The sequence below is a fragment of the Epinephelus moara genome, chromosome 3 (assembly GCF_006386435.1).
Source record: "Epinephelus moara isolate mb chromosome 3, YSFRI_EMoa_1.0, whole genome shotgun sequence".
Taxonomy (NCBI): Eukaryota; Metazoa; Chordata; class Actinopteri; order Perciformes; family Serranidae; genus Epinephelus; species Epinephelus moara.
Genome location: NC_065508.1, coordinates 23,808,163 through 23,831,830, shown reverse-complemented (window position 1 = coordinate 23,831,830; position 23,668 = coordinate 23,808,163). Strand labels below are relative to the sequence as shown.

The 23,668-nt window shown below is 45.7% G+C and overlaps 1 protein-coding gene across 2 annotated transcripts in view; it reads left to right on the top strand.

Annotated features, from left to right (window-relative positions):
- Positions 1 to 23,668, top strand: part of auts2a (activator of transcription and developmental regulator AUTS2 a) — a 447,476-nt gene that overhangs the window by 411,247 nt on the left and 12,561 nt on the right. For both annotated transcript variants that reach the window (XM_050040295.1, XM_050040296.1), the window contains 8 exons: positions 13,368 to 13,938; positions 15,248 to 15,543; positions 19,314 to 19,558; positions 20,616 to 20,660; positions 21,877 to 21,972; positions 22,097 to 22,168; positions 22,512 to 22,541; positions 23,297 to 23,368. In XM_050040295.1, coding sequence (XP_049896252.1) covers positions 13,368 to 13,938; positions 15,248 to 15,543; positions 19,314 to 19,558; positions 20,616 to 20,660; positions 21,877 to 21,972; positions 22,097 to 22,168; positions 22,512 to 22,541; positions 23,297 to 23,368 — 1,427 coding nt within the window. The remainder of the gene's footprint in view (positions 1 to 13,367; positions 13,939 to 15,247; positions 15,544 to 19,313; positions 19,559 to 20,615; positions 20,661 to 21,876; positions 21,973 to 22,096; positions 22,169 to 22,511; positions 22,542 to 23,296; positions 23,369 to 23,668) is intronic.

Here is a 23,668-nt window from a genome sequence, read left to right as displayed (position 1 = left end):
GTACCCTCTGGAGTTTTTGATTATTAGTAGCACTGCACAGGGGCAGTAAAAAAAAAGAAGACTGCAAACTACCAAACATGGATATAAAAATAAATGCCTAAAGTCTATACAAATGTTGCATGCAGAAGGAAATACATAGGACATGTTTGCTAGACTGCTAGGATACACACAATTACCCTTCTCCCACCAAATTAGCTCTAGTTCTCGAACTGGATCCATTCCGGACTCTTTGAACTTTGGTGCTATGTAGCAAACCAGCCTGTGTTTCAACAGTTGTGAGTAGAACAATTGTAATCGAGGACGTGTCATTAACAGAGGGCGTTGCACAACAGAAGTAAACAGTAGTTGCAAGATGGTTTATCACTTTGATTACCTGCAAGCTTTGTTCTGATATTACAGATACTGTATTTGTTTTTATCAAGAAAAAAAAAGGAACAAATATTAATGAGACGCTTCTTTTCTGATGATCTTGATTATTGCCTTCTCCATTAGGCTTGTGCCGATTTCCGGAAAAAAAAAAGTCTGCTGCTGCGAGAGATCAAACTTCATTGGGGGCGGGATAAGTGCGAGGGAGTCAGCAGTCATTCAGTTTGTTGCCCTAGTAACCCGTTTCCACTGAAGAAGTTCCTGGTACTATTTGGGGGGCTGGAACTACTACAGGACGTCCTCTCGCTCGGCCCTCTCAACTGCCGTGTCTCCACTGAGAGAGCGGAGTCGGAGGAAGGTTCCTTGGTGTCCTTCTGCGTCTTCTTCTTCTTGTGTAACCGCCACCTAGTGGATTGGAAGCACATTACACCAATAATGGGCTTTTATTGGGAAAAATAGCTCAAATGTGACCCCCAGTGGTAAAATTAGGTATATAATTCGATATATCGGTTCGGTTAGATATTTGGCTTTAAATCAAACCAGTTGGAAAATTTTCAAACCGGCACAAGTCTATTCTCCATCCTCTCTTTCCCACCTGTAGAATATGTTACACCCACTGATGTGATCACAGTTCGCACTCGCAGTCAATAGACTTGTTATTTTTTGGTTCCAGGTGGGAACCAGCTTTTTGGGTTCAAAATTAGGTGCGGGAACTGAAACAGAACTGGTTCCATGTTGGTGGAAAAATGTATTTTAGACCTACTGCCTCAAGCGAGGGAGTTAAAGTATCTCGGGTTCTTGTTCACGAGTGAGGGTAGAATGGAACGTGAGATGGATCGGCGGTTTGGTATGGCTTCTGCAGTGATGCAGGCGTTGCACCGAATGGTCGTGGTGAAGAGAGAGCTGAGCCGGAAGGCAAAGCTTTTGAGTTACTGGTCCATCTATATCCCAATCCTCACCTATGATGATGAGCTCTGGGTAGTGACCGAAAGAATGAGGTTGTTGATACAAGCGGCCAAAATGAGTTTCCTCCGTGGGGTGTCTGGGCTCAGCCTTAGAGATAGGGTCAGGAGCTCGGACATCCAGAGGGAGCTCGGAGTAGAGCCGCTGCTCCTTCACGTCGAAAGGGGTCACTTGAGGTGGTTCGGGCATCTGATCAGGATGCCTACTGGGCTCCTCCCGTTAGCGGTGTTCCGGGCACATCCTACTGGTAGGAGGCCCCGGGGCAGACCCAGAACATCCTGGAGGGATTACATATCTCATCTGGCCTGGGTATGCCTTGGGGTCCCCCAGAAGGAGCTGGAAAGTGTTGCTGGGGAGAGGGACGTCTAGGGTGCTTTGCTTGGCCTGCTGCCCCCATGACCCGGCCCCGGATAAGCAGATGAAAATGGATGGATGGATGGATAATTGTTTAAAAATGATTTGGACACTTCAGAATGATTGAGAAGATTTAGAGAACAATCGCTTAAGATGCACATACTCGTATTCATCATACTAGGCAAGCAACCATGCTCATGACGCTAGTGAACACTTGAGCATATCTAAATCCACATTGGTACGGTGTGCACACTACTATGACGTTGAATAAGCCAAGGGTTGACAGAGTGTAGGGGCTGCTGAGAGGCCCACGGTGCCTCACATGTCAGCAAGAATCTCACTTCCTCAGCCAGCCATGAGACTTCTGTGTGTCTCTCTGGGGAAAAACATGCTCACAAAGAAACAACACCTACCATTTCTCACTCCTCACTAGTAGAGATATCAGGCCCTGTGAGAAGTACCATCAGCTGGCTCCCGTACACGTGACGTGATGTTTGAGGTCAAATGGTCTGGCTCGCTCCACAGCTGCCTTGTCTCTCGGTGTAGTTTTACACCACTGTGACAGTGTGCATTGACCAATTGCTGTGGACTGGATGGATCCTCATTACACGCTGCTGTTATTTCAAAGCCTCAGTGAGCCTGGTCATGACAGCCAAACCCGCAGAGGATCTGTCAGCCGCAGGCAACGAGTGTCCCCCTGAGGGCTGCCCTGCACAGGCTACTGGCAGGAGAAGTCTGGCCCTTTGGCAGGCTTTCCATCCACCCATTCTGGTGGTCACCTGTGCCAGCATGCCCGTCATCGAGTCCCTGACCAGGCTCTTCTCCCATTACGTTCCCTCCACCCTGACCTCACACCCTCAGGGATATATAAAGATTTCTCTAAAGGCAAGCTGGAAATGGGACACCCCGCTGCCACTGATCCCACCGATACATCCTTGTGAATTTAAAGGACAGTGATGGTGATTTTGTGGGGCGGTGTTGGGGGAAGGTGTCCAAACATTTAGGCCCCAGGAGCTGTCTAAGGCAGCAGATTTTCCACATGCTGGCGGGGTGAGAGCGAACCAGTTAAGAGCCATTACAGGAGCAGCTGTAATCAGAGCTACTGTGGGTGGAAGAGTGTTGTCGCTGCAGCTCTCTGTTAGTAAATGGCTTCATTATGAAGAGAGAGGGGAGACAGTTCGCATTGGCTCTACCAGACAGAGTATGAATGGAGCACGGATGGATACTAGCGAAGGTAGGAGACGGGACAGAGCGAGCGTCTTTCCCTCTCTGCTTTTTCCTGTCACTCTTGCATTACCCTCCTCCTCCTCTGTTTCTGTCTTGCACTCTGTTGTACTGTAAACATGTGTAAGTGCTTGTTCTCAGCGGTCTGGCAGCCACTGCTCCATGGCCTCGCATCTGTCAGAAGAGCTCAGAACAGCCCAATTACCCCAGATTGGTACCATTTCACAGAGGATCACAGTCACAGACAGTCTGTCTTAGAAGAGGAGTCAGGGGTTTATGTCTTGGTTAACCGCGCACACCATGCACCATGACATCACTGCATATACACACACGCTATTTATATTTACATACGCACTTGCTTTGGCTTTGCAACTTGTGATACAAAATTCATAAACCAAATGAGACAGGCATGAAATATAGATGTTAAAAGAGGCGGCTTAACAACTCTCCCCCGCCTCCCGCCTGCTTTTGGCCTTTTGCTCAATCACCGCTTGTTAAAGCAGCAGTTTGTGTTACTGTTAGGGGATATCAGCAGGCTGTGGTGTTCTCACTGAAAGACTACACATGTCACGCTCTCACAGCCAGAATAGTTGGCCCGCTCACCTAACACCCCCCCCCTTCCAGCATCTTTATTTCTGTTTAGCTTCCCACTCCCCTTCCCCAGCCACCCCTGGGAGTCAAGCACTAATAAAGCAGCTCCAGTCCAAGACCCTCCACACGGCGGGATGTCCAGGCTGTGTAACCCAACACCCCTCTGGGCTCTAGCTTTAGAGAGCTGCTGACATGACGGAGAGTCTGGGAGGGCCAGCAGGGGAGCGTCCATCATTGTCAGGCCCCAGCGCCCTGAGCTCCCATCTGGGGCATGTCCAACACGCATGCCTGTGAGCTGTGAACTCATTGCTGCGAGGTGCTCCGACACTCTGGAGACACGAGAGGGTATCACAGAGTGTGGTGTTACTGCTCTTAGAGCAGCTAATGCTGTTAAAGTCTTCAGAGCTGTAGAGGGGAGGGATAAGGAGCTAATAGACTGGAGATTCTCTGGAGGCTTTGGCTATGAGATCAGGGAGAAAGCTTCCCTGGCTAAGGTTACCGACACAGGGTTTCAGCTTCTCTGTGAACTGATACCACAAGACCAAAGTGCAAGTCTTTGCTCTTCTGCTCAACAACATTTGTAAACATTTGGTTAGCCTGTAGCTTTAAAATAGGAATTAACAGCTTCCTCAGCATGACTGCAGACTAACAGTCATGCAAAGCCTTGGTAGAGGTGCATTATGGGGCGGTGTCTCTGCAGATGGGGAAATGAATCCCTTGTTTAAAGGGGAAGGTCTGTATTTTTCAACCTGGACCTGATTTTCTCAGGATTTCTTTTGTCCAAGTGACTAATAGGAACAATTTTTGAAACTGGTCCAATATTGAGTGAAAGCCCTGCAGACGAAACAGACTGCAATGTAACCACTGGGGGCATTTATGCACCTTCAGTTTACATCCAATGAGGGGGGCTTGTTTTTGTCACTGACAGGTTCAAAACATATTTACAAGTGTCTGACAACATCATGGAAAATATCCCCACAGAGATAGACCTTTTTGTTTAACTAGAACCAGCTCTGAAATCACCATCGCCAGTGCCACCAGACTCCAATAAACAGTAATTTTACCAAGTCAACAGAAACAAAATCAAACTCACAAAAACCCTCTTTATTAATCTCTCCACTGTTCTGACAATCGCCAACTCTGTTTAGGTTGAAATAAACCTGTAATTCACCCTGTTAGATGTGAAAATATGTCGGCTGTTAACACGCTAAAATTACTGTTTATTTAAATGGAGTCTGGTGGGTTTGGTGATAGCGATTTCGGGGCTGGTTCTGCTTTCACAAAAAGGATCTTAATCTTTGACAAAAAGGTCTATCTTTGTATGGATCCTTTCCATAATGTTGACAAACACGTAGAATAACAATCTGAGCCTGTCAGTGGCAAAAACAAGTACTTCTAGTGGACGTACATTGTCAGTTCATACATGCCTGAAGTGATTATATTGCAGCCTGTCCCGCTGTGACTGTCTGCAGCGCTCTGGCTCAATACTGGACCCATTTCCGAAATGTTTTTCCCATTAGTCATTAAGATGCAAGAACATGGGAAAATGGAGACCAGGTTGAAAAATACCAAACTTACCCTTTAATGTGGAGACTTGGTCGACATGGACTGTCTCCACTTAGGGCACCAGAGAGGAGTATTAGAACATCTGGGTTCTCAAAAGACCTTCCAATTCTGCAGACGTGGGAGTTGAGCTCAAATGTCATCCATTAATGTGAACTCCACTGAGTTTCCAGAGAAGGAGGAGAAAGTGTGGAGAAAGACAGACTCTCTTGAGTGTGTGAACATTGTAAGTTTCTTGAGGGGCTGTTGTGTTGGACTGCATTACAGTGTGTAGTTGTACCAAATAAACTAGCAAGATGCTGTAAAGATGAAACACATGGAGAGAAGGATGAGCAGTGTGTTATCTATTAGCTGGATGGGTCTGAGTCTGTGGCTTTTATGAGCATATGCAAGCGAGGACACAAGTGAGAGCGAGCTCCGACAGAAACGAGCAGCCTGCTGTTTATTGTTCTCTTCTGTGTGGGAGGGAGATCTGTTAAAGATGTCTGCCATTAATGCAACTGCAGGCTTCATTAAGAACAAATAAACAGCCCGGTCCCTCACCAAGGAGCTCTTTGGGGAACATATGCTGTCTAAACCACTCCTGAGGTCAGACCACTGTCAACACTTGCTGCTCAATTACAACTCTAATTTTGTTGTCAAACTAAATATGGAGATAGAAGAGGAGCGAGTTCGCAGTGTTTTCCTTTTTTATTTTTTTTTCTTGGGGACTAAATGGTTTCCAGACTAAGGCCCTGAGGCAAATTGTCTTTTAAAACATTCTGCATAACTGGGGACTGTGAATATTTTTGAGGGAGATTTTATTCCGCCAGCTTCTGAGAGCCCAGCCCCGCACACAGAGAGATCCTGATTGTAATTAATGTTTACTGAGACATACCAATGCAAGATGGAATTTTCAATGAGGGCCACGAATCCTTGTTCAGCTCAGCATGCATTTTAATTGATTCAACTTGAGCAAACAGTCTGTCTCCCTCTGTTTATTTTTCTGTTTTCTGAGGAGAAGCAGGATGATGATGTGTGCACGGAGAAAAGAGGACAAAGTGAAGGGCAGACAAGCTTAGCCTCCTCCTGACAACCCAACCATTATTTACCTGCAGCTGGTCCGGCCCCACCAGCCCACACACTTTGAAAAACAAAGTCTCCAGACCAAATGAATGTGTTTGTTATCATCCACCAGCATCGTGGTGCAGTTTTCAGCAAATGCATTGTGTCGGCTTGAGTGTGGTAAAAATGTTGCCTCTGGAAGAGCGATGTGATCTGTGAGAGGTTTGGGCATGATTCTGCTTACCGCCGCACAACAGGGAGCCAGATAGAGAGTACCAGACGGAGATAGAGAAACAGAGTTGCAGGGGCGACAGTGAATAAGTGCAACTTGGAAGGTTTCTGTCAGCTGTGACAGACAGCTCTGGGTTTTGGAGTTGTCAGCGCTTCTCCTTAGAAAAACTTTTTCTCTTTTATTCCAGGCCGTTGATACAGTGCTAACTGCCTACAAGCTACATTTTCCATCCCATACACACCAACCTTAACGCTGCCAAGGTACAGCTTTTGGACTGCCAGTCAAAATAGCAAATTACATTTTATACAGTATATTCCATTTTATCACCTCTGTTGTTTTATATGCTATAAAAGCATAGCTGCGAGAACAGCAGTGTGGGTCAGTGGGTCCATCACTTTGGTCCTGACTGAAATATTTTAAAAATTATAAAATTTGGTGCAGATGTTCATGATGATTTGATGATTCCCTGACTTTTCCTTTAGCGCTTGGGTCTTCAACAGATGGTTTGCAGCCCCTAGGGCAGTGGTTCCCAACTGGTGGGTTGCGGGTTCGTTCTGAATGAACCGCAAGTGATTCGTAAACGTGTCAAGTCTGTGAAAAATACACTTATCAAGAGACAACCCAGAAATATTCAGACAATTATCTCAAGTGCAACTCAGTTTTATATAGTATACTGTATGTCGTAGGGGGTCCCTGCTCCGTCCCTCTTTCTGCTGAGGGGTCCTTGGCCTGAAAAACATTAAAGACCTCGCTCTATCGCCACTATGAGGTTAACATTTTTTTGAGTGAAATGTTAGCGCACATTGTTTTGGTCTGCTATCAGTCTACATTGCATATTCTTTTTATTCTTAATTCTGTGAACCTTTGCACATCTCCTGGAACAGTGGTTCTCAACTAGTGGGTTGCGGTCCAAAGGTGGGGCCATTCAGTGTTGGAAGCAGACCTCATAACAGGTCACCAATTGTCGGGAACTCGTGGTTCAAAGCATCAAAAATGGCTATCAGAGATAATAATTAGTAATCATTATTTCTGATAGCCATTTTAGTAACCTGTTATGAGGTCAGGTCCCAACACAAGTCACTCGCAGACGTGTCAAGTTTATAAAAAAATTTAAGTACAGGGAATTTCCGAAACAAAGCTTTTATTTTGGAGTTCCATTTTCTTGCTGTAGAGTGACTAACGGACAGCTACTGAACAGAGACAGCAAACTAGCTCAACAACATGATCAAATGCAAGTATGACACTGAATATATTAAACTGTGTGGACCTTAAACTAATGACTAAGGAGAAATATGGACCCTGTGGCTGCACCAGTTGTAACCACCGCCCTAGAATATATTTTTTATCCCATATTTATGTTTCATGTCTACACACCCAAAAAACAAAGCGAATTCCTTGTACGTCAAAGCTTTCTTGGCAATAAAACGAATTCTGATGTCTCAACAACTATTAGATAGATTGTCATGAAATCTGCTCCAGATGTTCAGGTTCCCTCAGGATGAACTGGGATCACTTTGTTGATTACTTGACTTTTCATCTAGTGCCATCATCAGGTCAGATTTTTGATTCATGCACTATTTTTGTTGATGAAAATAATGACAGTCCCGTCAGCAGGCTAAATAAAACAGTAAATACTGTAAACAATACACCTGCTAAACATCAGAATGTTAGCATGCTGACATTAGATTTTAGAACAAAGCCCCACTGTGCATAAATACACCCTCTCACGCCAGCGACTATATATTGTTGTTGCTTAACAGCTAGAGGAACAAACCCCAGTCACCCCATGTGACCGTCTCCCTCCCCACCAGATAATAATAGCCAGTGTTGCAGCATGACACTGGTACAGGACAGACGTGCAGTCAGCACCAAGAGGTTACCTGTCATTGCATCATCTGAGGCCCCCTGAGTCCATAATGCATTGCAGGCTGCCCTCCCTCCAGACCTGCTCCTCCCTCCCTGTTAGCACCTGTTTCCGAGACGCTCTCAACAGTCGGACAGCTGTCGCAGCCTCTAGCACAGTAACTCTGACCTGCTTCTCTTTATGGCCGTCTCCTTGTTGTGAATAGAGACGTCAGCAGATGAAGCTGGCTGTTGTTCAGGGCGTTATCTGTTGCTATCTTTGGTGCTGTTGTGTCTTCAGTTTAGTAACACTGAGGTCACCACACTGATGTGTCGCTGTGACCTGACATTGGCAGTGTAGTTGTTGCCTTTTAACAGGCCAGTGTGTAAGATTTAGGGGGATGTAGTGGCATCTAGTGGTGTGGATTGCAGATTACAACCAGCTGAAACTTCCCTTGCTTAGATTTCCCTCAGTGTTCATCGTTCAGGAGGTTTTTACAGAGGCCTCTTCCTCTTCAAAACAAACAGACCAGGTGATTCAAACCACTAAAAACACTGAATAAAGCAGTTTCACATTACAAATCAGTGTTTCTCCTCCTACACTGTTTGGCTTGTCACAGATGGGCAGCTAGCCCAGCACCTGCTAATGTGTGCCCACATTTTTCTCTGATAACTTATGATTCAAACATTCAGGAGGTTTTTACTGGGAGCTGAATTATCCACAGGTCTCTTCCTCTCCAAAACAAACAGTGAAACTGGTAAAAACACTGAATAAAGCAGTTCCACGTTTAAAAAATCTGTGTTTTTCCGAAGCTGCTTGTTGCAGAGAGACTACAAACTATACTGGCTGATGCAAAATCGTGAATGTCCCTATCTAGAGCCAGTGGTTTGTCCGTTCTGGGCTACTGTAGAAGCATGGGTTTGCAACATGGCGGACTCTGTGGACGAGGACCTGCTCCCTATGTAGATATAAACGGCTCATTCTAAGGCAACGAAAACACAACACCTCTTTTCAGGTGATTACACACTAAAGAAAACACTTATTATATTAAATTTTTGACAAAATACCCCGCTAAATCCTGCACACTGGACCTTTAAATATCCCCTTATCTGCATGTAATCTAAATATACCTGCTATCTTATTAAGGAGTTGTATGTTATATTTGTATGCAAATAAAGGACCTGAAAAGTTCTTCCTTGTTCCTCATTAGAAAGTTGAATAAACTGTGAAACTGAGAAAAGGCTGATATCCTGCTGTTCGGCATATTGGGCTTTGATTATTGTTGTATTCTGGTACTTTGACCAGACAGCGTCTTCATCAGTGTGTCAGGCTCAGCCCCGTCTGCATTTCGCCTCTGCTCTACTCATCAAAACCTCTGACGCAGTCACAAGGAGCGGCCGTGGCTCAGCTGTCAGTCTCGTGGCTCCTGCTATGTGTTAGGTTGTTGGTTTTGTGTGATTGCAGCTATGTGACCCCTGCCTGGATGAAATCCCATAAATGAGCGCGAGGGCTTAGAGTGCGTCGGGGGCGCTATTTTGAGGAGGACGAGGCGGAAGGGGTGACGGCAAGAGGCGAAGGCTTGGGATGTCGCTACGGTCTCAAAAGCCATCAATTTGTCAGGATGTCTCCAGGCCTGCGTGTAGGCTGTCACATCCACCCGCACCGACATGAGGGAGAAAGATTAGCAAAGTGCTTTTGGCACGAGTCAGGCGCTAATGTATTTTTCAAAAGGACAGGTGCTTGCCTGCCAGTCGCGCTTTTAAAAGATGATGTTGTTGGCCGGTTGTTTGTTAATCATTTATATGGGACCAGGCTGTATCCAGGGATGACACTGAAATATAGTAATAGATCCCCTTATGTTCGGCAGTAATGACCTAACACCATATTAAACTTCCTAATGTTCTGCGGCTCACTTTGCCAGGCCGCCTGTCACTCCCTCTGTGGATCTTATCGCAGTACAAAGATTGGCTCAAAGATTCGAGCCATTTGTCTTGACTGTACCAATCCAAATACCTTGCTGATGAAAGACCATTAACCAACCGATACACAGGCCTATTAACCCTGCAGGTTCAGTTTGATATTAGCGGCACATTAAAAAATCCTAACAGATACAGCTGCATGGCGCTAATGAGCTGCGGTCCACTGAAGGACAGTAACAACAAAGGTGAGATGAAAGACAGAATAAAAGAGGCTTCTGTTATCTCGTGTTTTTCATCCACATTTGTGCTATATTTCTATGTTATCACATTATATTCAGTCTCGCCAGATCAGAGTTGTAGCTAATGATGACATGCTGCAGTGTAGCTTTAACCATGCAGGGAGATACAAATCAGGAGTGGTGGTGTGTGTGTGTGTGTGTGTGTGTGTGTGTGTGTGTGTGTGTGTGTGTGTGTGTGTGTGTGTGTGAACAGTAGGAGACAGCTCACCCTGCGATAATGAGTTATCCCCCTAAGCCCCTCGCTGGGTCCCCTGACATCCAGCCTTAATGAATGGCTTTCCTGCTCACACACACACCCAGCTGACCCTCACAAAGCCCTCTTGTACCCCCTTCACCTCTTAAATCCGGCCTCTAGCTTGCGCCTCCCTGACTAACCCGCACACCCACAGGCCTCAATCCCCGCTGTAATGCTCCAGCGAGCAACGTGCGCTAGTTAGAGACCAGAATACGACTGAAACGTTGAGAAACAGCGAGGCTCCACATTTTGAGTATCCCAAGCGGGAATTGCGCTTATTTGTTTCCAGGGATGAAGAAGACTGACAAATGAACCCTCGCGGGAGGGAAGCTGGCATATACTCCTCTTCTCTTCTTTCCCCGCTCCGCCCGGCCCTGGAGTCTTCATTATGACCAGAATAGACACCCTCTTTTTAGCATGTTAGCACATTCTCAAAACAAGCAGCGGACCTCAGGGACAGAGAGGTGCGGCGGGAGAGTTGAGAATTGGGAATTTCTCCTCTCCCCGTCTGCTGCGGTGGAGTTGTTTGCCAGCAGCAGTCTCTCTTGACCGGTAATAGCATTTGTAAGTGGAGAAGATTGACATGGGTGAGGGAGATGGATTTAAGGGCTGCTGGGCTTTCTTGTTCATTGATGCACATGAGTGTTGAACAGGGATGTGTTTTGTGTGCAGACTGCCAAAGAAGAGATAGTGTCTCTGTGAGGGTTAGTTAGTTTTGAAAACTGACGCCTCTGCATTATGAGGGGACTTGTCTTATTTGTGCTTGCATAAAGACACCTTACAGAGACTATTATAAAAACACTTCAACCTGGCAACGCATGCCTTTTGTCTCCTGACAGGCTGGCAGATGTCCCAGTAAGCTCTCCCACACGGAGCAAGAGTCAATAGCTGTTATTGTAGTTATTGATTGTGATTTTGCACTAGGAATTATCTCCCCTGATCCTTAACTATGATATCACATGCCTCGCTTTGCATTTTAATGCTAATGGACGAAGGTTCTCGAAGAGCTGCCTGCTCCCGGGGGAGTCGGTCTGGAGGGAGTAGTGTGTCAGGGAGATGGCAGCTCGCTGTGACAGGCTGCAGCTCCTCAGCTATCTTAACCCAGGAGAGCTGGGTCCCATCCATGTCTCTTTGGCAGGTAAAGGATTTAGCTGGCTTCCCTGTGGGAGAGGAGGAGCCCTCACTCCTGCCCCTAAACCCCCCTGAGGCCTGGGGAGAGTTAATTACAGTTTATGTATGCACTGTCATCCCCCATGAGCCTCTTCGCCTCTGGAGCAGCCAAGCTGACTGCTGTCTGAGCACTTTGTTCTGTAGGAGGAGGTGCCTGCAGAGAAATACCCTGGACGGAGCTTATTAGCTATTGTTCTGTGCAACTCCGCCATTGTACAGTGGCTATTATTCATTCTCTGGATTAATTCACACTTTGTACAGAATGGAGCCCAACAGGGCCTCTAATGGCAGGTAATTGTTGGTTTTTGGCAGCTACTTAAAGTCCATAAAATTAATCCTCACCTTGTTGGACAGCAAGCTAAACTCACACCTGTCCTTCGTGCCACATGAAAAAGTGAATGAACACATGCAGTGTTATCCTACAGTGTTCTTGAAAGGAATATATTCAGAACTATGGTTTCATTATATAATCACCAGAAATAAGAATTGTTGGGTATTCGTGACCTTAGACTGAGCCATTTATTCCTACATACAGCGAGTCCTCTTCCTGCCACGTTGTTCTACTGTAGCGAAAAACACACAAATCAAACACATGTTTTCGTTCTCACGTCAGCCACCGTAGTTCTCCTACACACTTGGTACACAAGACAAGTTTAGTTCTGCAACCTCACCAATATATGCCACTTTAATATGTGCTTACAGTCATCACTCTCTACCTGTTTGCATGAGGTACAGAACAAACAGTGTTTCCAAAGATGAATATTATTATAATACCTGCAGTTTTCAGTTAGATAAGGTGTCTTGACTTTGGGAGAAGTGAAAAAGAATAAAGGCAACGGCAACCCAACAGTTAAGTAAATGCAAATCTAAATTTTCATGCAAAACTTTATAGTGTTTGCACAGTTCAGCTAATTTGTTTCCTCATATAATAGATGTCAGTTACACCAGTCAGTTGCAAGTACATGCAAAAATGCCTCATTAACAAATCTGACCAAGATACATTTAATTTGTCCTGCAAATGGAGGTTCTGTCACGCAGGCGAAGAAAAATGATAATGGAGGTGATGTTTCTTTGTGTACGACACAAACTGATTTAGCCCGAACAAGAAAAACACAATTCAGCTGTGTAGTTTGTCCCCAGGGACAGTGTTAAAGGCTGCGTGAAAGGGCTCAGGAGTTGGTGCTTGTGCTGGCACAGCTGCAAACCCCAGCAGGGTGTGTCAGTGTGGGAGGGAAGAGTAGGGACATAAGTGTGTGTGTGTGTGTGTGTGTGTGTGTCGGTTTGTGGGAAAGTTTGTCAGAGCGCACACACGAAATAACGCCAGAGGAGATGGCAGTTATACAGACAATGATTTACAAAAGCCTGCACGCACATGTAATGTTTATTAGAGACAAAGAGCATCTGGGCTTGATGTACGTCACTGAGAGTCGTGCTCTTGTTCGCTGTCAGAAGATTCTAATCCATTAAAACACCGACACGTCAGTGAATTTACGTTTCTACTGCTTTTCATACTTCTGTTCATCTTGGAAACTAAAAATGTTCTCTCTCTTTGTGTCTTACACAGTTCCAGATTTTGGCATCCATGTGCTCTCCACCAATGGCAGCCAGGAGCCTCATGGCCCAGGCCTCCTCAAGGTGTCAGGCCTAGAGCGCAGTCAGGAGAGGAGCCAGGACACCTGCAGGGACCCCCAACCCCCTGCGTCCAGCACCCCCAGTCAGCCTCTTCCCCCCCAAACCCTCCCCCTGCCCCAGTCGCAACCCCAGCCGTCCGTCCCCCAGCCCCTGTCCCCTCATCGGACCCAGACAAACGGCCCCGCCCAGGCTCCGGCCTCCGCACACCTGCCCTCACGCTCAGAGGCTCTCCCCAGGCCTCAGACGCCCGCAGCCCTGCCTCTCGCCCAGGGCCAAGAGCCCTCGCCGCCCCCCCCTCCCCGGCCCCAGCACCAGCCTGAACTGCTGTCCCACCCTCGGCCTCCACCGACGCCCAGCCTTCACCCGCACCCGCCGTCGCCTGCCCTCCCCACCCATCACCCTCACCAACAGCACCCCAGTCAGGCAGGGCCCCAACGGCCCCCGTCACGCTGCCACCCCCGGCCCCTTTCTGCCTACAACGGCCTCAACCTCAACGGTCACAGGTAAGGCCGACAACACACAACCTCACACATCAGTTTAATTTAGAAAAACATGTCACGTCTCTCATGTCCTCGTGCGCTCTGAGGCAGAAAATTGTGTGCAGTGCAGTACAGACAGAACCTCCATATTCACACACACTTGAAAATACTAGAATATCTCTTGAGCTGGAAGTGTGCATGATGCCCGATCAGTATGTAAATTGCCATCAGGGAGAGCTTGAAGTTCCCGAGCCAAACAGAAGCACTGATTATTAACAGCGGAATAAAAGGGCCAAATGTGCTCTGAGTGCCTGTGATTTATTAGCTACCCACATTGTCACCAGGGCTCTGTATAGATTTCAGCCCCCACTAGTTATACTGGCTGTATGTGCAACAGTACAACCTTGAATCCTTCACTGATTTGTGCAAGAGAACTGGGGGAAAGTTGTGATAATCTTCCTTGAAATATTAAATACTTCAGAAGGCTGTAAATTTTCCCAAGTTATGAAGAATCGTCAGTGGGATTCGGCTTCAAATTCACCACAATCTTAGTCATTTTTCACATTATTAAAAATAACAATAGAGCCAGTCTGTTGTGTCCTATATCTGTTGAGAGGCACTGAGGCCTATGAGGCTCTCTCCATTAATTTAAGACTCCAGGATAGCTCCTTCAGAATCCACTCAGTCCCAACAACAGCTCTGCCTCGCAGGCTCTCAGGACTTGGCTTTGCCTCCCTCTCTCTGTGCCAGCCCTGCCAGTCTGCCAGTGCGCCAACAGGGCCTGGCACCCACTGTGAATAATCACGGCCGGGGCCCACAGCGAAGAGCGAGCGCTGCAAATGAGCTTTTAGGCTTAGCGCGCGGAGCTGTGGAGACGCAAGCTCTGTGACTGCCCCCGGGGAAAACCCACACACACTACAAAAGACTGTTTGCTTACACATGCACACACACCCTCTCTCGCTCTCATCCCGTTTCCGATGCACATGTTCACTACCTGGCTCTGGAGGAAGTGCCTTACAGAAGCTGTTCAAAGACAGATGCACGTTCTGTTATGCTTGCCAGCGGTGGTTTATTTGCATCCGAGGGTGTTGTGAATGTGGTGTTTTCGCGGATCATGTTTGCCCTGGATTCTGTGAAGCACAAGGGAGAGGCAGGGAGGCGTTTGTAAATGGAGGACAGTTGAGGTGTGAAAACACTGTGCTGGGAATTGAACGTCGGAGCAGATGGAGACGAGGGGATGTGGAGGAACAAGTGTTAATTCTGACTGATCGCGCCTGGCTTAACCTGGCTCCTTCCTCCGCCTTTCTCTTTTTTTTTCTTTCTCTCTTTACAGCAGCAGCAGGAGCAGCACCCCAGGCACCAAGCCCCACGGGCCCCCTGCTCCCTCTTTGCACCTCCCCCACCACCCGCCTCCTCCTGTGGCAGCAGCAGCAGCAGCCTCCACCTTCCCGCTGCCCTTGGCGGCTAACCAGAGCACCCCCCACAGCTTCCCTCCTGCCTTGCAGTCCTCGCCGCACCCACATCACCCCAATATGTTCGCTCCTCCAGCGGCCTTGCCTCCACCACCACCACTTACGTCTAGCACCCTGCCAGTACCCGGACATCCTGCTGCTGGGAGTGCCTACTCAGGTAAACATCACAAAGGCCTGTAAACATCTCCACATCGCCCCCAAGTGATGTGGCAGAGGATTGCACGTTCAGCTGACTGACTCTTATTTTAGCAAGTTGTTGCATCAGACTGCCTAAACAGTCGAGACATGTGAGAAGTACATTTAGAGCGGCATTTGATTTGAAAGCATTTGAGATGCAGAGACAGATGGACAGACAGAATATTGCTCTGGTAATTATTTAAGGAAACAAGCAACAGAGTCCAAGATAATCCACACATACTCCATGCCTAACGTTTTGTGTGTTTATAGTGGTGTGGACAGTTCAAGTTCACACTCTTTATGTCATGCTGTGATTGATCGACTCTCAACACACCACTAATATCCACCAGCAAGTCAGGCCACATTGCGAAAGCGATTACAGACCCCATGCACATCTCCATGCAGCGTCGCCGAGCTAAATGTCAGGGTCAGTGTGGGCAGACGGGGGGGCTCACCTTTAGCAATGTTCCCAGAACTTCCATTTTCACCTGGAATAGCGTTCATGTGCGAGAAATCAATTTAGTCAATACGGAATGGAGTGAGCTGGATTTTGTTCAAAAGATACTAATGAAATTTTTATGAAGAGAAAATTCTACCCCCACTCGCCGGCCCAATAAAGCTTGAAATGAATGCAGAAAATCTTGTAGCGAGTCACAGTGGAATAGGAAGGATAAGGTTACTCAGGAGGAGATATAATCTCTCAAGGCACGTTTTGTTGAATTTAGAAGAAAAGCCAGCGATTACTTGAAATCCATTCTTTCTCCACAGGCTGTTCAGAGGTTATTAGAACAACAGATGTCGTCTCAGAGGGGCTATAGTGTATCAAATCACAGTATTTGACAGTTCCAGCAGTCAGACAGTTCTAATCATCTCGAGCCTCGCTTAAATTTAAAATGACACGCTGATAATCACAGCCATTTCCTGGATGTTTCTTTTTTTTTTTTTCGGTTACTTTTACATGGCTTCCCTTATTTGATGACATATGTAGCTCTCACATTGGGCCCTCCAGGCATCTCTGAGGGGCTCTAACTTTAATTTTACTGTAATTAAATTAACAAGAATATCTCTTAATTAGAGACATGTAATAAGAAGAGTAATTAGCTTGACTTAATGTAACGACAGCTACATTTACCAAAAAGTTTAATTTAGACAGAAAAAAAAATCCCACTATAAAATCCATACCATATGGTGGTCCCAGAGAGAAACCTTACATGTGGCCATTAATGTGTATGTTCAAAATCTGTCATGAAGAATGTTTGAGAACTCTTCACAGTGACCTTCCCATGATTAATAAACCCAGTCCTAATTCAGTGGTGCCCCTAAGGGGGGACATGGCCACCCTGATACTACTGCTGCCCCCCCCCCCAACCCCCAACCCCCCCACCCCATCAAAATAATTGGAGGCTGTAATTCCTGTTTATAAGAGACTGTGGCCTGCTCATTGGATAGTGTTATCTTGAAACTAAACCACTTAAGACATCAATTGGTACCAGTCATGTCGGCATAGCTTGTCTGGAAGGGCGCTAAATAATGCTCCAAACTAAGGCTGAATTTTGACAAGACAACAGAGCTGGCTACTAGCATCTTTCAGTGTTGATATCTGTTGGGCTGCCCCCGACTAAGAATTTTTCTAGTCAACCAACAGTCGTCATTTAGGGCCATTAGTCGACTAGTCACCTGCATATTTACAATATTAATTTAATTATTAAATGATATATTTAGGGCGGGGCAGCAGAATGGTTTGAGTTGAAGGTGTGAGAAAGAATAGTATCAGTAACATTGTTAACACTGTGCTACATTACAGAGAAATACAAAACTGTACTAATGAGCCTTCATTAATATAGGCCTATATTTTAGCTACAAGTGCACGTCACACACTGAGCGAGCCGCCTGTTAATGACGCTGTGGGCTAATGGGCATGTAGCTACTTCCATGTTTCAGATGATACGTCATGTTTGTAGTCGACCAATGAAGATGAGTTTACATATCACCTTGGGTTCGTCCTTCACCTTCTCAAAATGATCCCACACTTTGGATTTCCTGCCCGACATGTTATTAACTAGCCTGTGGAATAACCGCAGGTACCAGCCCTGGAAATTAACCTGACTCCTGTCTGACTGCTGAGCGTGGACACTTCCTGTGTCTGTCCTTTCAAATTAAATTCCCACATGGTCCAGTCATATAGGTTTTGATTTATTTTGACAAGGTGCAGCTCCTAAAAGAGTTTCGTGTTTGTCTTTTCTGTTTTGTTGTTTTTCTGCAACTAAGCGACAAATGAAATCTTGCTGATTAATGACCATATTAGTCGACTAAGGTTTGGTCAACCATTAGGGGGCACCACTAGATATTTTAGTTGAATTGAGGTTGTGGCGTCAGGTGACCAAAATTCAATGTCAAGACATCGTCTAATGCCAGTGTCAGTTGATGGAGAATACTGACGACCGTTGATATTTTGTTGGTTTAAGTTGTGTTGTCAGGTAACCAAAATCCAATGTCTTCCAAACGTCTTATGCTAATGTCATCTTAACATAAAATACCGACATTTAGTTGTAAGGTATAGAGAATAAAACGTCTGCAAAACATCAGAATGTTAACGTACACGCAATTCAAAATTCTTTTTTTAAAGATTATTTTTTGAGCAGGTTTTATTTGCGAGGGGGAGAAAGAAAAAAGGGGCTGACATGCAGCACAGGATTTAGCCTATATGGGGTGTTTTGGAGCCATAAAATAGTTTTGTTTGTTCTATCCTTATCTAAACAAGGTAGAATAAATATACACATGCAGTTATTAAACTGAACACAAGGTGGAGCACTCATGCGTGAAGGGCATATGAGTAAGCTCCAGGTAATGAGAATCAGGTGTGGAATGGGGACACAAACAGTGTTGTGGACGCATGTTGAAAAGCATGAAGTATTGGCGTGGAAAACTGAATTGCCCAATGGAATACTTATGGACCATGCTGTCACCCTTTTGTGTTATGGTGAGCATGTATATATTGTGTTGAGAATGAATGGATCGCCAAAACCATAAAGAGATAAAGCGCACTGGAAGCATCTGCCACAAGCTCACCCGTTCACCCCCCAGTGGCTGGTTCAGACATTTTGTTTGGTTAAAAAGTCACTCCAGGGTGCACACTCACATGCAACGTGAAATTCTAGAGTTGTTAGACATTTAAAATATCAACAACCCTACTTTAATTCCAACTTAATTTTAACATCTGTCCGATGTAACGTCTTTCTGATGTAATTTTGACGTCTGGTGCCAGCAGGGAACAACTGGCATGGCCATTTTTGACAGGGTCCTTATAACTCTCATCTCAAAATATCTGAATGGAAATGGATTCTATGAGTACCCATGAGTCTCCCCTAAACTGAGAAGGCTTGTTCCCAGTAAATGTTTCATTCCTTATGATCAGTGTACTCCTTCGAAGTATTTTCTCTGTAAGGAAAAGGACAGCCAGCCTGTTAATATGCAGATATGTAGCACATTAAAACAGGATTGTTGTGAAACTCAAAATATTAGCTGTGCTGGGATTAGTCCATGCACGTCAGATAATTAGCAATGTTAACATAAGAAAGTAAAGATACCAGTATTAACGTACTCATTGGCATAGATTTCAACTAGCCTTTATACTGCAACAGCATCACAGAATTCCTAATTTTCACTTATGGCTTTTGGTGTACCGCCCCGAAAAATTTCTGGGGCCACCACTGTCCTTACCCTCCCTTCCCTCTTTCTCTCTCTCTCCAGAGCAAGACCTTCTGCGCCAGGAGCTCAACACCCGTTTCCTGGCCTCCCAGAGTGCCGACCGTGGCGCCTCGCTGGGCCCTCCGCCCTACCTGCGCACAGAGTTCCACCAGCACCAGCATCAGCATCAGCACCAGCATCAGCACCAACACACCCACCAGCACACCCACCAGCACACCTTCACGCCCTTCCCCCACGCCATCATGCCCACCCCAGCACCGCCCATGGTGCGTACCCCTGCCAGAAATGTGAGGATAAGTAGAACGCACCTGTATTGGGTTGGAGCGGGTGGAAGGCGGGAAAAAAGAATCACTGCAGCCAAAATGTTTTCATATGTGTTGTAGTAATGAGTTTTACATGTGTAGAAGAGTGGGCGGGCACGGCGCTGAGTGTTTTCACCTTGTGGTTGTGAGAGTGAAGATTTTACACAGTCGGACATGTGTGTGAGCAGCACGCTGTGGGGACCCTTGGGTTTCTGCGGCGGCATTTCAATGATGACCATGTGTGTCCGTCCACGCTACAATCATTCCTTTATTCTCCCAGAAAGCCTTTCTAGTGTTTTCTCTGGCATACTCCGGGACTCCAGACTGGAGTCGCCGTTATTTTCTAAATTGGCAATAACTTGCCCAAAGCATGTTAACTTCAGAGCCAGCTTTCAGAACATAATACACTTAATTCATTCTGAATTTAATGACATCATTTGGTCCCGTTTGGGGGTTTTCATTACTGGCAAATGCCTTGCGTTTAAGAGCCCCGCTGTTTGTTGGGGGAGACCACAGGCAATGGGTGGCTGGACCTAAAACTCACACTAACACACACAGACACACACATTCTTAACTGCCTGGCCCATAGAGGGTTCGCTTGGCTCTGATGATACCTCAAAGGCAGCATGGCGAGGCCTCTGACAGCTAATGAGGCCATAAAAAGGCTCTTTATGGCTGCAGTGTTTAGTCTTGACTGGGGAAATGTTCGCCCTGAGCCTGAGCTGCACCACTAAAAGGAGACCAAATGAGACACAGAACCCACGCTAGTTTAAAAGGTCTTCAGATAATCACGAAAAGGGGGAGGATGAAAACAGTCTGGTTTGGGAAGTGGTTGAACTTTGAATCTAAGTTGACATTTTAGATCTTGAATCATAATGTCAGTCTGTGAGCATGTTGTTAGCCTTAAAATACACTTTGTGATGCATTTTGTGTCGGCCTGAGATGAACCCTGAGAGAGGCCGATGTCAACGCTGTTACAGTGTACATGTTTAGGCTCTCATGTTTTCTCTTTGTACTTAGCTCTGTTTCATTTCTCCTACAGTTTGAAAAATACCCAACAAAAGTTGACCCCTTCTACAGACACAGTGTGAGTTTCCCTGCTGCGTACTATCTGCCTGCAGAGCAGTGTTGCTTGCCCATTATGCCATCCCAGCCCATGCTAGTTGGTGTTACAGCTTTGTGTGTGTGTGTATGTGTGTGTGTGTTAGATGTATGATTTCCATGCAATCGCTCATCCGCTTCTTAATGGATACTGTAAGCATCCTAGCTGTACCATTTCACCCTTGAGCCCGAGCAAATGTGATTAATGAAACAGTGCTGGATTCTTACATCTCGGAGCAAGAGATTTATTGTGCATGCATGCAGCGGAAAAACTGTTGTGCATAGAAATTAATACAGAAGAAGGCAGCGGCTGCGTTACAGAGGAGACTGTTATTGCCAGAGGAATACTGTATCTTTGTCTTGCCTACTACTCTCCATTTGTATTTGTCTGCTAACAGCAGTGGCTTGCTCATGATTATTACTCACTAAAGGGGGACTTACTGGAAACATTGGACCCTGCTCTCGTGCCATGTTTGCCGAAGTGTCCAGACGTCTGCTGCCGTGTGTGCCCGCATATGTGCAAGGAACATTTTAATATCAGAAAAATCAAGTATTTGTATTCAGTCCCCGGGTCCAATAGACGGTGCAGAATGCTGCTAGTTTTTTTTTAAGTGCTTCATTTCGGATTCTTAGCGTTCCCTGGCTGTTATTACAGCAGCAGCAAATACCCCGAAGCCTTTGCCTCTCTCTAAAGCGTACTGACCGCACAGCATCTCCTCCTTCTGATAACTCGTCCTGGCTGAACAAGTTTAAATAATTCTGTTGCACCAGCCGCGATTAAATGCAAGCATGCAAGTTGAGAAACATGAGAAACTCTGCTTCTAACTAAGGCTAATATGATTGACAAGAACAATTACAGTGAGCGGTTGATTACATATGTTTCTCCACAGGAGCCTTGAGCACTTGTTTGCTTTACGTGTGTTTTGCTTGTATTACAACATTCTAGTTTTCACATCAAAGCCGTGTTTGGCCTTATTTAAATCCAGCGGGAACAAGCAGGGAATATTTTATAAACTTGCTGTTTGTGAAACACAGAGGCAATCATTTGTAACTTTCCTATCGCGTCTTGGAAAATGGAAAGAAATGTTGAGGTTCATGTGTCCCCCATTACATGTTTGCTCCATCTCCACCGCCGTGTGAAGCTGCTGTCCTGCATTTCCCGCGCCATCCTCATGCCTCCTCTGCCTCTTTTCTCTCCTCAGCTCTTCCACTCCTACCCACCGGCCATGTCTGGCCTTCCCCCTGTCATCCCCCCGACTGGGCCCTTCGGCTCGCTGCAGGGCGCCTTTCAGCCCAAGGTAAGGCGCACAGGGACACCGCCACACACCCACGTTCTCAGAGAGCTCTCACACACACAGAAAGACAAACTGAAAATAGGAGTTACAGAGAATTTTGTTTCGATCTATGTCTGCTGCTCTTTAGACCTCGAATCCACTTGATGTGTCCGGGAGACCTGGAGGCGTCCCACACACATTCTTACAGAAGGACCCCCGGGTAAGAGCGCACACACACACACACACACACACACACACACACACAAACAGACAACACTCATAGAGGAAACCTTTAGATTCTCTGTACATGTTGCATAAGTCTTTGAGTCATCAGACGGAGGATAAAGACAACGCAGGCTGCCTTCCTCTCGGCTGCTGCGTTCGTTTGTATGCAGAGGGTCACGCAGGAAGAACCCGCGTGTTAATTACTCCTGAAAAGCTTCATTTTAAAGGGAACATTTTAATTTGCTTCATAATGAATGCCACACACAGAGACTAATTACAAGTGATTTGATTGACAGCAAAATAACTCAGCCTCTTTTGTTCCCCTCTCCCTCCCGTAGCTAACGGATCCATTTCGGCCCGTTCTCAGGGTGAGTGCTCGCTCCCTGCAGTGCCTCAGCCTCCTGCACCCTCACACACACACACACACACACACACACACACACACAATAATAGCCATGATGCCTTAAAGGGTTTTTGCTAATGGAGTAGATAATGTCTTTAATTAAATGAGTGCAGCACTTGGAGGCAGAGTGTACTAGTTTCTGCCACAACAAAGCTCATTTTGGAGAACAGCACAGCCTCTGTATGTGGAAACACTACTGACAGACTTTGCTTCAACATAGTCATGCATTGCTCTACACGACTACTCAAATCACAGCTATAATTACTAGACCTCTGTCACATACCCTTTAACAACCATACACCATATATTGAAGTAAAATATGTAATTAAAGGTGCCACATGTACCATTTTTACATTGTCAGTATGTCATTTACAGGTGACATGTCTGTAAACAAATGAGAAGGGTACACTGTGTTTATGTTATTTGACCATTTAAGATGGTTGAATGATGTGTGAGGTTCAATGTGTATTGACTATATAGCACTAATGTGGGTCTAATTACCTAATAATGTCATGCATTCATATTCGTTGGACTGTCCAGGCACTTGTTAAGCAACACTGTGGATATACCATTCAGATTTTTTAAACTATAGATGTAAAAAATCTGCACACTTGACCACACATTTAATGTTTAATATGTAAACGAAGAAGCAGTAGTGGCTTTACTGTCCTGCTTATCAAAGAATGAAGTTGACGCCATGTTTTGCTCTTGTACCTACAGAAGCCAGGGAAATGGTGCGCCATGCACGTCCATATCGCCTGGCAGATATACCACCACCAACAGAAAGTAAAGGTGAGGACCCATCTGACCACAAGTTGTGCACCGTACAGAGGCAGTCACGTCAACATTTTTATGGCATTATATGACATTTGTAGGACATACTATTGAAACTTTCTAGTGAAAATTTTTATGAAATTGTATTCTGTGTTTTTTGGACATTATTATGACATGCTACAATATCACTGTTTTGCTTAGCAGATTTTTACAACTGCGTTTTTTTCATAATTTTGGACGACATGCTATACTATGACTTTTTTCATGATTTTGGACGACATGCTATACTATGACTTTTTTCATGATTTTGGACGACAT